General features: G+C 38.1%; 1 protein-coding gene across 1 annotated transcript; it reads left to right on the top strand.

Moving 5' to 3' along the window:
- Positions 1-5,388: 5,388 nt before the first annotated feature.
- On the top strand, positions 5,389-12,431 carry LOC109053294 (zinc finger protein 501-like). The gene is made up of 4 exons (XM_042765472.1): positions 5,389-5,724; positions 5,822-5,989; positions 6,118-6,463; positions 9,533-12,431. Exons 2-4 carry the CDS (start codon positions 5,822-5,824, stop codon positions 10,540-10,542), a joined length of 1,524 nt encoding a protein of 507 aa, XP_042621406.1. The 5' UTR covers positions 5,389-5,724; the 3' UTR covers positions 10,543-12,431.
- The last annotated feature ends 1,171 nt before the right edge of the window (positions 12,432-13,602 follow it).

Here is a 13,602-nt window from a genome sequence, read left to right as displayed (position 1 = left end):
TCACAGCAGAGATCAGTTTTATCTAGACGAAAATAATAGAAACATTTCATATTATATGTCATGTGTCTGTTTTCTGAAAGTTGTATAAATGTCTGAATATTCTGTAAGAAAATCATGAATAAAGCAGTAACTCACCGTTTGTGTTCTTCAGTCTGACACAAACACTCTTTATATCTGTCAGATTCTCAGGCTCCTCCTCTGCATCTTTATGTAAATGTCCACCATGAAGCTCTAGACGTCTAGCTACATGATTAACTTTCATATTACCAGTAGTAAAAAAAAAAAAAAAAAGAAAGAAAGGTAAACACTGGAGTCTCTATTTACATTTGCAAATAACCCATCCTGACAATTTACAGACTAACTTGCACATCATCGCTAATAACAAAGGTCAGTACAGCCACAACAATTTTATTTATTTTATTAAGGTTTATATTAAGTGTAAATTGCCTCTGCCACACTCACAAAACCTGGCTACTTGCATTCAGATTGTCTTGTTGAGCTGGACAAATACAATATATGATAGTAAACCCAGCAAACAAAATATGTTTCATCATTCTGTAAACATTATGGGAATGTTACTTCTGAATGGGAACATTCTGAAAGAAGTAGCAATATTCAAAAACAACAAAAAAAATTCCAATCACAACATTTGTGCTAATATATTAAGAAAATGATTAAAAAACAGAGGATTTTTTAAGAAACATTCTTTTAACGTTACTGGAAGAATGTCAATTAATTGAATTGTGCTTTAGGAGCAACTGACCTCAATTTGAATATATTCCCATTTCCTTTCAAACGAAGAACATATTAGAAAAGAGGAAATTTATGAGTATTTAATAGGTCAATAATATTGGAGTTGGATGTGTGTCTTCATGATGACTGGACAGATTGACTCAGCCACAACCCGTGTAACTCCAAGTAAAATGTTTCAGAAAAACATAATGTTTTGTGCTGAAATTTTGAGACAATATTAAAGACCTGGTAACTTTCAAAAAAAATTATATTAATGTACCTGGAAGAACGTTCCTATGTTCCCTGTTGGCTGGACTTTAATATTCCACTCTCTTGTGTAGCAATTACTTACACTTTTTTTGTTTTCATCTGTACATTTTAATCTGAACATGTTGTGTGTATTTTGAAAGGGAAACATGGATCTAGCGATTAATCGTTAGCACAGTAAGGAAACTAGTGGGGAACACAGACAGTGAAAAAAAGTGACGTGACATACAACCAAGTATGGTGACCCATACTCAGAATTCGTGCTCTGCATTTAACCCATCCAAAGTGCACACACACAGCAGTGAACACACACACACCGTCAACACACACACACGGAGCAGTGGGTATCATTTATGCTGCGGCGCCCGGGGAGCAGTTGGGGGTTCGGTGTCTTGCTCAAGGACACCTCAGTCGTGGTATTGCCGGCCCGAGACTCGAACCCACAACCTTAGGGTTAGGAGTCAAACTCTCTAACCACTAGACCACGACTTCCCCCAGACAGGCCTACAATGTTCTTCTGAAACACATCCTGGTATAAAAGCATTACTCTATTACTCTGATTAAACCACCAAATTAAAGAAAGGAATGTAAAAAGAAGAGTTTTCCAGCTTTAGAAAGGTTATTTTCATAGCTGTTGTAGTAGATGTTTAGTCAGGTTGTGATCGAGGGATGGATTCACTGTAAATTCTGAAGAAATATTAGTTTGTTCTCGTTGTATGTTGTATGTAAGTGCTATTTGGTGGGTTTTGGTCTTGAATGTGTTCTATTGAAAAGCTAAATAGCTAATTACAGATCACATGACCTCCAGCTTTGCGTGTGAATGTGTCAGAACTGCAATTATTCTCATATTGGTTTTTTGGGTGTCAAAAGCAGCGCAAAGTAATAAATTTTACTTTCAGAGAAAAACACCATTTTTTTCAAGAGTACACATGTATAAAAACAAATAAATGGCCATGTAGACACAAATACAGACAGTGTCGCAAAATATCAGCCTGTTTACCACTCAAACATCAGATATACTGAAGACCAAACACTGAGGATGTCATGTCATGTAATTTGAAAGGAAAACATGGATCTAGGAAACATGTCTGTTTATGTATGTTAAACGGTACATTGCACATTAAGATTAATTTCCCTAAAGACACAAAACCCAGCTGAGGGGAAACACAGACTTCCTCTTAGAACATGTTGTCGTATAAACTTTATATCACATCTAAAACACATTTAGTGTGATTGCATTTCATTACACTGCATCTCTTTCAATTTCCTCCTATACTGCCAGCATATTTTCCCAGCTTTGTCCACTAACTCACACTGGTTCAGTCAAGGCAAGTCCTAGCTTGAAGATAAGTCAAGCAACTTCTAACCAGAAAACACAATTAAATAGTTTTTGGCCAGTGATGGAGTTTGCATTTCCAGTATACGCTACAGTCAAATGGTCTTCAAAGAGGAAATGTATGGAAACGGCCTGAAACTGATGCAGGCATATTTAATTACAGTTCATTATTCCCATATAATATCAGTTCATATGTTGAGATGTATTGCATTGTTAGTGGGTCTCTTCTCTTTCATCGGAGTCAGAAATAAAATTAAATTGTTTACAACAATTTCAATGGTGAACAAGAACACTGAATGTTATTTTGGCAACTAAGAAAAGCATTTTTTTTTTTGTTCTATTTTGTAAGTATTATTAATATTAGTGTTTTTATCAGCACAAAGTCGGTGTTTAATTAAAATTGTCAAATTGAAATTATGACATATTAAGTGAAAATGTTAGATGCCATAATTATGACATAAAAGTTGAAATGATTGAAATTAATTACTGAAGTTAAGATAAACTATTTCAGTCCAACTAAGTAATATTTATGCGATTCAAAAGTTGAAATGATGACTTTCCATGTCAAACTTATGATTTTCATGTCTTAATTTGTTGATTTTTGTTGTAATTATGACTTAGTAGGCTATGTCATCATTATGATTTAGCATGGCATATGTGGTGCAAATGGGTTCCTTAATATATCCGTCATATATTAATCATAAATCTTGGGCGCATTGAAGTCGCTTCACTATGCATGCTGGCTTTTTATGGAGTCAATATAATATCACATATATACGCAAAAAAATAAAGTTTTGCAAAAAGAAAATAAAGTTTTGCAAACAAAAATTAAAGTATTGAGGAAAATAATTTTGCTTTTTGCAAACAAAAATAAAGAATTGCAAAACACAAATGATACCGCACGAAAACAATGATTTTGCAATACATATTTTCCATGGTCATATCTACAATTTTATTTGCAACACTGATTTTATTTTGCGTGTCAGTCTAGTTTGAGCTTGCGCTGCAGTTTTTTCCTGTGCGCTTCATTTTTCTGCGCGTCTCGCTTTGTGACGCTGTTTTGAAGTGGGGGTGGAGTCAAGGGGCAGGGGTGTGTACAACATGCCTCCCTGGAAGTGACGTCATCGGCCCGAGACGCAGCTCACTGATCCAGGTACTGTCATGATGAGCAGATGCATGCGAGTGGATCGCTTCCTTTTATTCACTAAAACATGCATGGTTTTTCGTTTTTTTTAACTTTATTAACAAATGTATATGTGTATTAGCAGCGTTTGCTCAAGTTAAAGAAGTTGTTACCATGCACATCTGTTGTTTATTTCTCTCGATGTGCACTCTTTTACTGGCATAAAGTTGGCTTGACGTTGGACGTTCGATATTCGCAAATCTAGGGACTGTCTCTAAAGTTACATGCGAACTACTATACACTTCTCTAACGTCAATAGCATGCAGGGAGAATGACTAACAGTCATGAAAACAACTGTTAACTGTTCATCCAGGTGTCAACTATAATGCACACCTTTTATATTTTTTGATAATTATTAAAAATAAACTGTAAATCAAATGTAAAATATTGCTAATTTTCATTACCGAATGGGCTCAAATTTTAAAATATGCCATAATTTGAAGCTCAATAGCATTTGAACAGAATGACTCACTTTCATAAAACATACTATAAAGTGTTCATCTAGGTGTCAACTATAATGCACACCATTCATATTTTTCATAATTATTCAAATTAACTGTAAATCATATGTAAAATATTGCTACTTTTCATTACCGAATGCACTTAAATACAAATTTAAAGCTCAATAGCAATTTGAACAGAATGACTCACTTTCATAAAACATACTGTAAAGTGTTCATCTTCGTGTCAACTATAATGCACACCGTTCATATTTTTTCATAATTATTCAAATAAACTGTAAATCATATGTAAAATATTGCTATTTTTCATTTGAGCTTTTGAGCTTTAAATTAGTGTTTACGTCCATTTGGTAATGAAAAGTGTAAATATTTTACATTTGATTTACAGTTTATTTTAATAATTATCAAAAAATTATAAAAGGTGTGCATTATAGTTGACACCTGGATGAACAGTTAAAAAGTTGTTTTTCATGACTGTTAGTCATTCTCCTTGCATGCTATTGACGTTAGAGAAGTGTATAGTAGTTTCGCATGTAACTTTAGAGACGGTCCCTAGATTTGCGAATATCGAACGTCCAACGTCAAGCCAACTTTATGCCAGTAAAAGAGTGCACATCGAGAGAAATAAACAATATATGTGCATGGTAACAACTTCTTTAACTTGAGCAAACGCTGCTAATACACATACATTTGTTAATAAAGTTAATAAAACGAAACCATATATGTTTTAATGCTAGTGAATAAAAGGAAGCGATCCACTCGCATGCATCTGCTCATCATGACAGTACCTGGATCAGTGAGCTGCGTCTCGGGCCGATGACGTCACTTCCAGGGAGGCATGTTGTACACACCCCTGCCCCTTGACCTCCACCCCCACGTCAAAACAGCGTCACAAAGCGAGACGCGCAGCAGAAAAATGAAGCGCACAGGAAAAACTGCAGCGCAAGCTCAAACTAGACTGACACGCAAAATAAAATCAGTGTTGCAAATAAAATTGTAGATATGACCATGGAAAATATGTATTGCAAAATCATTGCTTTCGCGCGGTATCATTTATGTTTTTGAAATTCTTTAATTTTTGTTTGCAAAAAGCAAAATTATTTTCCTCAATACTTTAATTTTTGTTTGCAAAACTTTATTTTCCTTTGCAAAACTTTATTTTTTTGCGTATATATGATACACTATAAAAACCACATATCTTTTCGCTTTCGGTCCGGTTCAGTGAAGCCAGGGGTGGAGGGGAAGGGGGCAGTAACTGGTTTGGGGTTTCCCCTGAATCGCAGTACTGAAAACAATCGAGCATCGGTCGCTCCAGTCCAGCAGGAGACGGAAGTGTGTCGTATTTTGCTGCGCGAGACCGCACGAAATGAAGAGTTCTGAGCACTGTCTATGGTTCTGAGTGAACGTCCAGCGCTGTCTCGTGCGTTATCGCATGTCGCTGTTTATTAGTTGAAATGATTTAGCATTTTACGAGTACAAATCCTAGAAATCCAGCATCTGCGCGTAAATGTCGTTAATGAAAGTTATGTTGTTATTTATCATAGTATAGTATTCCTGTTCGAAAGCATTAGTCATGTTTATAACATTATTTTTTGCTGTCTTTGGCAGTTTTTTGTGTGTAAACTTTATTATTTTACCATTGTCTCAGATGTTTAATTGAATTTACGGTGTGAAAATAATATTTAAAGAAAGACTGTCTTTGGGAAGAAATATTAGATGTGATATCTGAGAAAAATAAAGTTGAGGTAAATTGTTAAAGAAGCACCTAATCTTATGTAAATACTCTTTTGAGTTTGATCAGATAAATGTGTGTTTCAGTTATCACGGTGTGTCTGTGTTCAGATGTTGATCATGAGCGCTCAGGTGGAGGTGGTCTGCTGTAAATCAGTAGGAACTGATCTGTCCATGCTGGATATTGAGGATTTCATCACAGAAATCTGTCAGCTGAAGAAAGAGGTGGCTTCACTGGAGGCAAAGCTGAGAGAAAGAGGAGACGATCTGAACAGAGAGGTTTGAACAGCTCTTTATTTCATCCTTCACTTCAGTCACTCAGTCAAACTTCTCTCACAAACCAAACTTCTGAGTAATGAGGTTAATCTCTTGTTCTTTATTTGTGTGTTTGTCGGGATGTGGAGCAGGTTTGGGTGCGTGAGACTGATGGGACAGAAGCTCAGGATTCAGTCTGGAGCGTCAGAGATCAGAGATCCAGAGACACACAGGACTCAGAGCTCAGCCTCACTTTACTCTGTTATACTGACGCTCAGGATCTTGAATCCACTGATCAAACCTCTGACTGTAACGCTGGAGAACAGCAGATGCTGCAGACGCCGCTGAAGATGTGCTCCGTCAAACTGGTGGACTGCAGGAACCTGATAGAGAGCAGAGGAGAAGAAACCACCGCAGAGGAAGAGCAACAGCACACTGATGAGGAAGAGGAGGAGGATGAGAATAATGGAGATGATGATGATGATTTCATCCCTACAAGTTTGTTTCTTCCTTTTATGACCTTTTGTAGTTTTTCATGACACTTGAATGTCAGCAGAGACTGGATCAGGTTCATATTGACTGATGGTTCAGATTTTCTGAGATATTTGGGAACATCATGGAAAATTTAAGTAGGGCTGAACAATTTGTGGGAAAAAAATCAAACTGAGACATTTGTCATAAAAAAAAAATATATATATGTATATGATTGCGATTTAAAGGTATTTTTTGTGCTCCAGGTTTGCTGTGCTTGTTTGTTAGGCTGCTGGATTTGGCCAAATGTCCAATTACGGTTGTTTTGTCATATTTTGTGATAATTATTCATACATTCTGAATAATAATTATTATTATTGTTAATTAATTTATTGTAAAAGTTACAAGCATTATGCAGATATAGGCCTTTGTGTGGAGCAGCATTTACTACAAACTACGGCTGCAACTAACGATTATTTTGATAATCAATTAGTTGGTCGATTATTTTTCAGATTAATCAAATTTAATTAAAAAACAACAACACACTATTCCACATTCTGCCCAATGTCCCAACTGAATGCTAAGAAAACATACAGTGCTTAACAATTTATTAGACCACCTGCCATAAAGAGAAAACACAGTTTAGGAATCTGGCAAAATATTGTTTTAATCAAAAAATGTCACTGTCATTTATTGGGCAAATAAACTTAAACAATAAAATGGTATTTATTCACATAACTAAAAATGGCTTCCTATGCCCTTCATAACAACTTGCATTCTTGCTGGCATTGTTTATGTACTTTTTGACTGTAATTGGGTATCTGAAAAAAAACCCCACTATAAAGCTCTTTGTCTTTCTTTCATAGATAACAGCAATAATTATATTATAGCATTAGAACTAGCTGTTACTAAAGAGCTTAAGCATATTGGAGGACTAACCCATACAGAAAACTAAAAAAGTGATTTTGGTAATCACCAGTACTGTTAGTTAAGAGCAGCAGTGGCACAAACCATGATTTGTTAAAAACCTTACATAAATTTGTTTTAATAAATTTAAGCATTGTATATAGTGAATATAGTTAAAATCTCTGCATTAAAATTGTAAATAATAATGAAGATAATGAAGACGAATAAAATCACAAACTCAAGAAACTCAAAAAAAGTTGTAACCAGTAGGTAAGAGTAATGTTCTGCAGGAACACACATTCACTTTGACCACAGTCACGTCTTACTGTCATTTCTTTATCCTGTAAAAGGCGGTTAAGAAGTGTTTGATATTTATATTCATACAATTCAAGAGGGTCTGTCTGCAGACTTGCACTCTCAGACACTTGCACTTCCGCTAGTGACATCACTTGCAGTCTTTTTTATTTTTTTATTTTGTTCTATGTATTCATCACTTTTTGATTGAATCTCTCAACATTTTACAACAGTAGCCAGGTGGTGAAGACAAGAAAAAAGAAATTGCAGTTCGGCATGTTCCACATGCGGCCGTTTCAGTGGTGGGCCAAGAGCCAGAACATTTCACCTCATTGTCATCCGCTTCGCAGAATTACAGTGACGCACAAAGGCTTTCGTGGTCTAAGCCCTCGGATGAGAAAAAAGAGCCTTAGAATGAAAGGCCTTGGCTATCGAACTCTGGTCTATCTGCTTATGTTACAGTGGGTGAACAGGTGAGCGAGACCTAGGACCCCAGTCCTTATGAGGGGGTACCATAGGCGTGACCGAATCCCCGAACAGACCATCATTAGAAATGGGGCCATCCAAAAGCAAGGTTCTGTCCTTTTCTTTAATGTCAGTGAGAGTGAGCCAGAGGTGGCACTCAACTGACACCAGACCTGCCATGGACCTGCCCACTGCTCGAGCCGTGTGCTTGCTAGCCCTAAGCGCCAAGTCCGTAGCTCGCTTGAGCTCTTTAACAGCTTTCCCCCTCATCCAGCTCCTTAAGCACTTCTGCTTGATAAACCTGGAGTACACCGATATAATAAAGCGTGGCCATGGCCTGTCCTGTGGCCATGTAATTTCCCGACCAAAGCGAACATAATCCTGCATGGCTTGGACAGCAACAGGGGGCGTGACTTCAAAGACGGAGCTGTGTTTGGCGCGAGATGTGCAGCGAGAGTCTCTTCTACGGCTGGCATCGCCGCGTAGCAATGTTCCATCATTTTGGAAATCGTGGTGAAATCAGCAGCAGCGGGATTGGTAATACGCACCGAAAAAGGTTGTTTCCAAGATCTCTTAACCTCGTGTTGGAGGTCTTGGAAGAAAGAGAGAGGCCTACGGGTCTGAGACGGAGTGCGGCTAGACAAAAATCTGTTGTCCAGTTTTAACTAGGCCTGATTTTGCACCTGAACCCCAGCTTATCCACAGCATGCGTCACAACATCTAACAGTTCGCTGAAAGATGGGGAGGTGCGTTTCTCCTGTCCGCTCTGAGGGAGAAAACTGCACCCTTCACCCAATAAATCCTCTGAATCGGAGGCCGCTGTGGACAGCATGTCTTTGTCATATGGTTCACAACTGAAAGACATCTCGTCACGAGCTTCCGGGATAGGTCACAAATCATTGTTGACAAAGACAAGCACTCTTTCAGCTCTTGCACGTGGCCTGGAGAGTGAGAGGAAGGGAGAAAACTCAGGGCAAGCCATTACGCTGATGCATCAGCTTAAAGCTTGAAATAAAGAATTCTCATGTTTTGGGCAGCTTGGATCACGTAACTCTCCAGCAGAATCTCATTCTGTTTCCTCCACTATTTTTAGATGCATTTTGCCCATAGAAATTCATAATGTAGTGCTGTAATTTGATGTAACCAGCTGAAGTGTGTAGACCCGACTAATCGATAATGAGAATTGTTGTTGATGATTTTCATAATCGATAATTATCGATTTTATCGATTAGTTGTTGCAGTCCTGCTACAAACCAAGCAATGGAAAACAACAGTTGCTTTTATTATTACTGATTTGACCTGGATTAATATTTTGTTAATAAATGTTCGTGTCAGAAGAATGGCGGAAAAACATCCAAATTATTGTGGATGTTGTCTAACATTTTCAAGTAAATTTTCAAGTTATTTTATTAAAAGTTTTTTTCCTTTCAGATGACAATGGTGGTTCATCTTCTGATGGAAAAACAGCCTTGACCTCAAAAGAGCAGCTGAAGAGTTTCTCCTGCATCACCTGTGCAAAAACATTGAGTTCACAGAGAAACTTACTGAGACACCAGAGAACACACACAGAACAGAAAGACTTCAGCTGCAAGAGATGCGACACCAGCTTTCCTACTGCAGAAGAGAGGACACTTCATTCAAAAAAGCACAAAGTGAAGAAGGAGTTTCGCTGTGAACAGTGCGGGAAGGATTTTTTCACCACTGCTCAGAACATGAAAGCTCATATAAAGACACATGAGGAAAAGTCTTTCCACTACAGTGAATGTGACAAGTATTTCAGCACCAAAGGAAGTCTGGATGCTCATAAGCGAATCCACACGGGAGAAAGACCATACAAGTGTCCTCACTGCGAGAAGAGCTACAACCATCGGTCGGTTCTGAAGAAACATGTGCGTGTTCACACCAATGAGAGACCGTACCAGTGTAGTGAATGTGGGAAAACCTTCACAAACTCAGGCACTCTAAACTCACACAAGAGAATCCACTCTGATGAGAAACCGTATCAGTGCAGACACTGTGAGAAAGGATTCCGGCAGATTTCCAATCTGATTTGTCACGAGAGGATTCACACCGGAGAGAAACCATATCTGTGCTCCCACTGCGGGAAGAGCTTTTCTGATCCGACTCATTTTAGAGAACATCAAAGAATTCACACGGGAGAAAAACCGTATCACTGCAGCGTTTGTGAGAAGAGGTTCAGGAAGTTCGATACTTTACAAAAGCACAAGAGGATTCATACCAGAGAAAGACCATTCAAATGCTCACAATGTGACAAAACGTTTGCACGATCAGACGTCCTGAAGGTCCACGAGCGAGTTCATACAGGAGAGAAACCTTACCACTGCTCCATCTGCGGTGAGAGATTCGCTTATTTAGGTAGCTTTCAGACCCATCAGAACAAACACGCTAAAGAACAAACTGCTCCAGAATCATCAGAGTGACTTTTCATGCCTTGGTCTGTCAATATAAAAGGCTTAATTTCCACAGTTGCTTACATCATTCATGCCATGTGATATATGACAGTAACGTCATTCACATGATAATTTAAATTTAAAACATGAACCTTATCTTATACAACAGGTGAACTGGATTTCTGAGCAGCGTTCATACTGTGGATATTTAATCCAACATCACCGAGTGATTTCATTGTACGTTATTACAGACCAGAGTGTGAGTTGTGTTATGTGTGACTGTCATTTTTCTCATATACTTTGGAAATATTTTCATCTATTCAGTAAAAGTGTATGAACGAAACATTACTCAGTATTAACTGTTTGTTAAAAGAATAATTATACTATTAGCTTAAGAAACTTGGGGCGGACCTCATCCACCCCGGAGCCTTGCCACCGCAGAGTTTTTTGACTACCTCAGCAACTTCAGCCAGGGTAATGGATGAGCCCACCTTGTCCCCAGCCTCAGCTTCCTTTACGGAAGGCATGGTGGAGGGATTGAGGAGATCCTCAAAGTACTCTTTCCACTACCCGACAACATCCTCAGCTGAAGTCAGCAATGCACCACTTCCACTGTATATAGAGTTGGCGGAACACTGCTTCCCCCTTCTGAGCCGCCGGACCGTTTGCCAGAATCTCTTTGAGGCCAACTGAAAGTCTTCCTCCATGGCCTCACCAAACTCCTCCCAGGCCCGAGTTTTTGCCATGGCGACTGCCAGAGCCATGTTCTGCTTGGCCCGCTGGTACCCGTCATCAGCTTCAGGAGTCCCACAGGTCAGCCAGACCCGACAGAAGTCAACTTGACAGCATCCCTTACCTCTGGTGTCCACCACAGTGTTCAGGGATTGCTGCCACGACAGGCGCCAGAGACTTTAAGTCCGCAGCTCTGAACTGCTGCTCCAACAATGGAGGTGTGGAACATAGTCCATTCAGACTCAACGTCCCCAGTCTCCATCGGGACCTGGTTGAAGCTCTGTCACAGGTGGGAGTTGAAGACCTCTCTGATGGGGGCCTCAGCCAAACATTCCCAACAGACCCTCACTATGCGTTTGGGCCTGCCAGGTCTGTCCAGCCTTCTCCCCCGTCATCGAATCCAACTCACCACCAGGTGGTGATCAGTTGACAGCTCAGCCCCTCTCTTTATGCGAGTGTCCAAGACATACGGCCGAAAATCAGAAGAAACGACTACAAAGACAATTATCAACTTCCAACCTGTCGCCCGCTGATTGCATCTACTACAGAACACAGATCCATTCCGTATAACTAAGCACAGCAACACAAACATGACAAATAAAAAAAAAACACGTGGAAACAATGCGAATGTATGGAAATGTCTGTTCCTTTGCATAAAAACAATGTGCGATCAGTGCGTCAAGAGCACTCATACAGGCATTATTATAACAGATTCACAAGTGCTTACTGTACAACTCCTGTACGCCACCGCAATCGTCTTTACCTTGATTGCAGTCTTCATCCATTAAACCTTTGCTAGCGAGACTGGTTATCCAGTCGAGAAAACGTTATACTGTTATAAAGTGTCATGAGAATAAACCATAAACTAATATAGAGAAAATGAACAGGGATCTACACAGAAGGGAAGAGATCCTAAGAGAATGACACAGAGAGTAAATATGATTCGAGATGATGCGTTAAAAAAGCAGTAATATACTTCAAATTAATTCACATCTTGAATACAATTTGTATTTCAATCATATTTAGTCGTGCTGTGCAGCGGGGGGCTCTAGAAGACTTTCAGTAACATACTGATTGACTGAATGACAGAAATGTGTCGATAAATTACTTTTTGTTTTGATTTTGAAAACTTGTTGATATTGTTTGTTTCAAAATTAAACTTTCTTATTTGTCATATTCAAAGTTAAGAAGACATCAATACTTCTCTCTTTCTCTTTAAAGCGATAACTAACATTTCTGTCTTACAGTATGGCATGAAAGAATGACAGATTTGTTTTTATATAAAAATATCTTAAATAACATATAATCATCACTCATCTAGAAATGTTATAATTTTCAGCAGTTTTGAACGGATGACAGCAAAGTTTCTGTCTCATGGTCAAAGTTCATCTTGAAAATGTCCAACAAGTCATGGGGAAAAATTATGTTATTAATAAAAAAAAATTAATAACACCATATGAAAATTGAAAATAAGTGTCTAACAATGAAGATAAATCTCTAAATAAATGAGACATCCTACTTGTATATGATTGAGTTTTGTTTTTGTTTTTCTTAAAGTTTTCTGTCAAACCATAGGACACTGTAGTTTTTCTTTAAAAATTGTTTTACAAAAGCACACAAACAATAACAGTGAGATTTAAAAAATCTAAAATCATAATTGACTTTTTTTTTTAGTTTTTATCAGAATTTCTATTTGTATGTCAATTTCAATTTAATGTCATAACTGACATATTTCTCATATACTTTGGAAATGTTTTCAATTACAGAGTAAAAATATGTGGGCTAACCATCTATAATCAAAATGAGCTTTTTGTTAGTAAAACTAAGAACTGTTGCATAAATTTTGTACTCACAATTATCCTGTTGTGGAGATGCGACATGATTCTTATGCAACTTTCAAGAATATCCATGCTGTAAGTAAATGAAGCCAACAGAGAGTTTTTCCCCCGTATACCCTAAGTACTGGATATTTTCATTCGCAAATTATTTAAACGTTGCATATATTTAAACATACTTATATTAGAAGAGCAAAAGCTCGTAATGGTAACAGACAGTTGCTGTCAGTATAACGGTCAATAACGGATTTAAGGCGGGGCTTCAGTTCCTTGAGAATCATCGTTTAACACCAGCAATTATTTAGACTCACGTAAATTAGACACACGCAATATATGTCACTAATATCGGCTTCTAATTTTTACTAAAATATTTCACATATGTAACGGAAAACGGGTTAAACCATTAAAGTATCTATCGCCCCGCCCATTTTCCTACGACCACCCGCGGTCTGCCAATGCCGCTCTCGATGAACTTGACAGACATCAGCGGTGACCAATAGAAACGCGCGGTTTGCAGACAAGG

Source organism: Cyprinus carpio, chromosome A1 (assembly GCF_018340385.1).
Source record: "Cyprinus carpio isolate SPL01 chromosome A1, ASM1834038v1, whole genome shotgun sequence".
Taxonomy (NCBI): Eukaryota; Metazoa; Chordata; class Actinopteri; order Cypriniformes; family Cyprinidae; genus Cyprinus; species Cyprinus carpio.
Note: the sequence above shows the minus strand (reverse complement) of the source record. Positions and strands in the feature narration are given on the sequence as shown.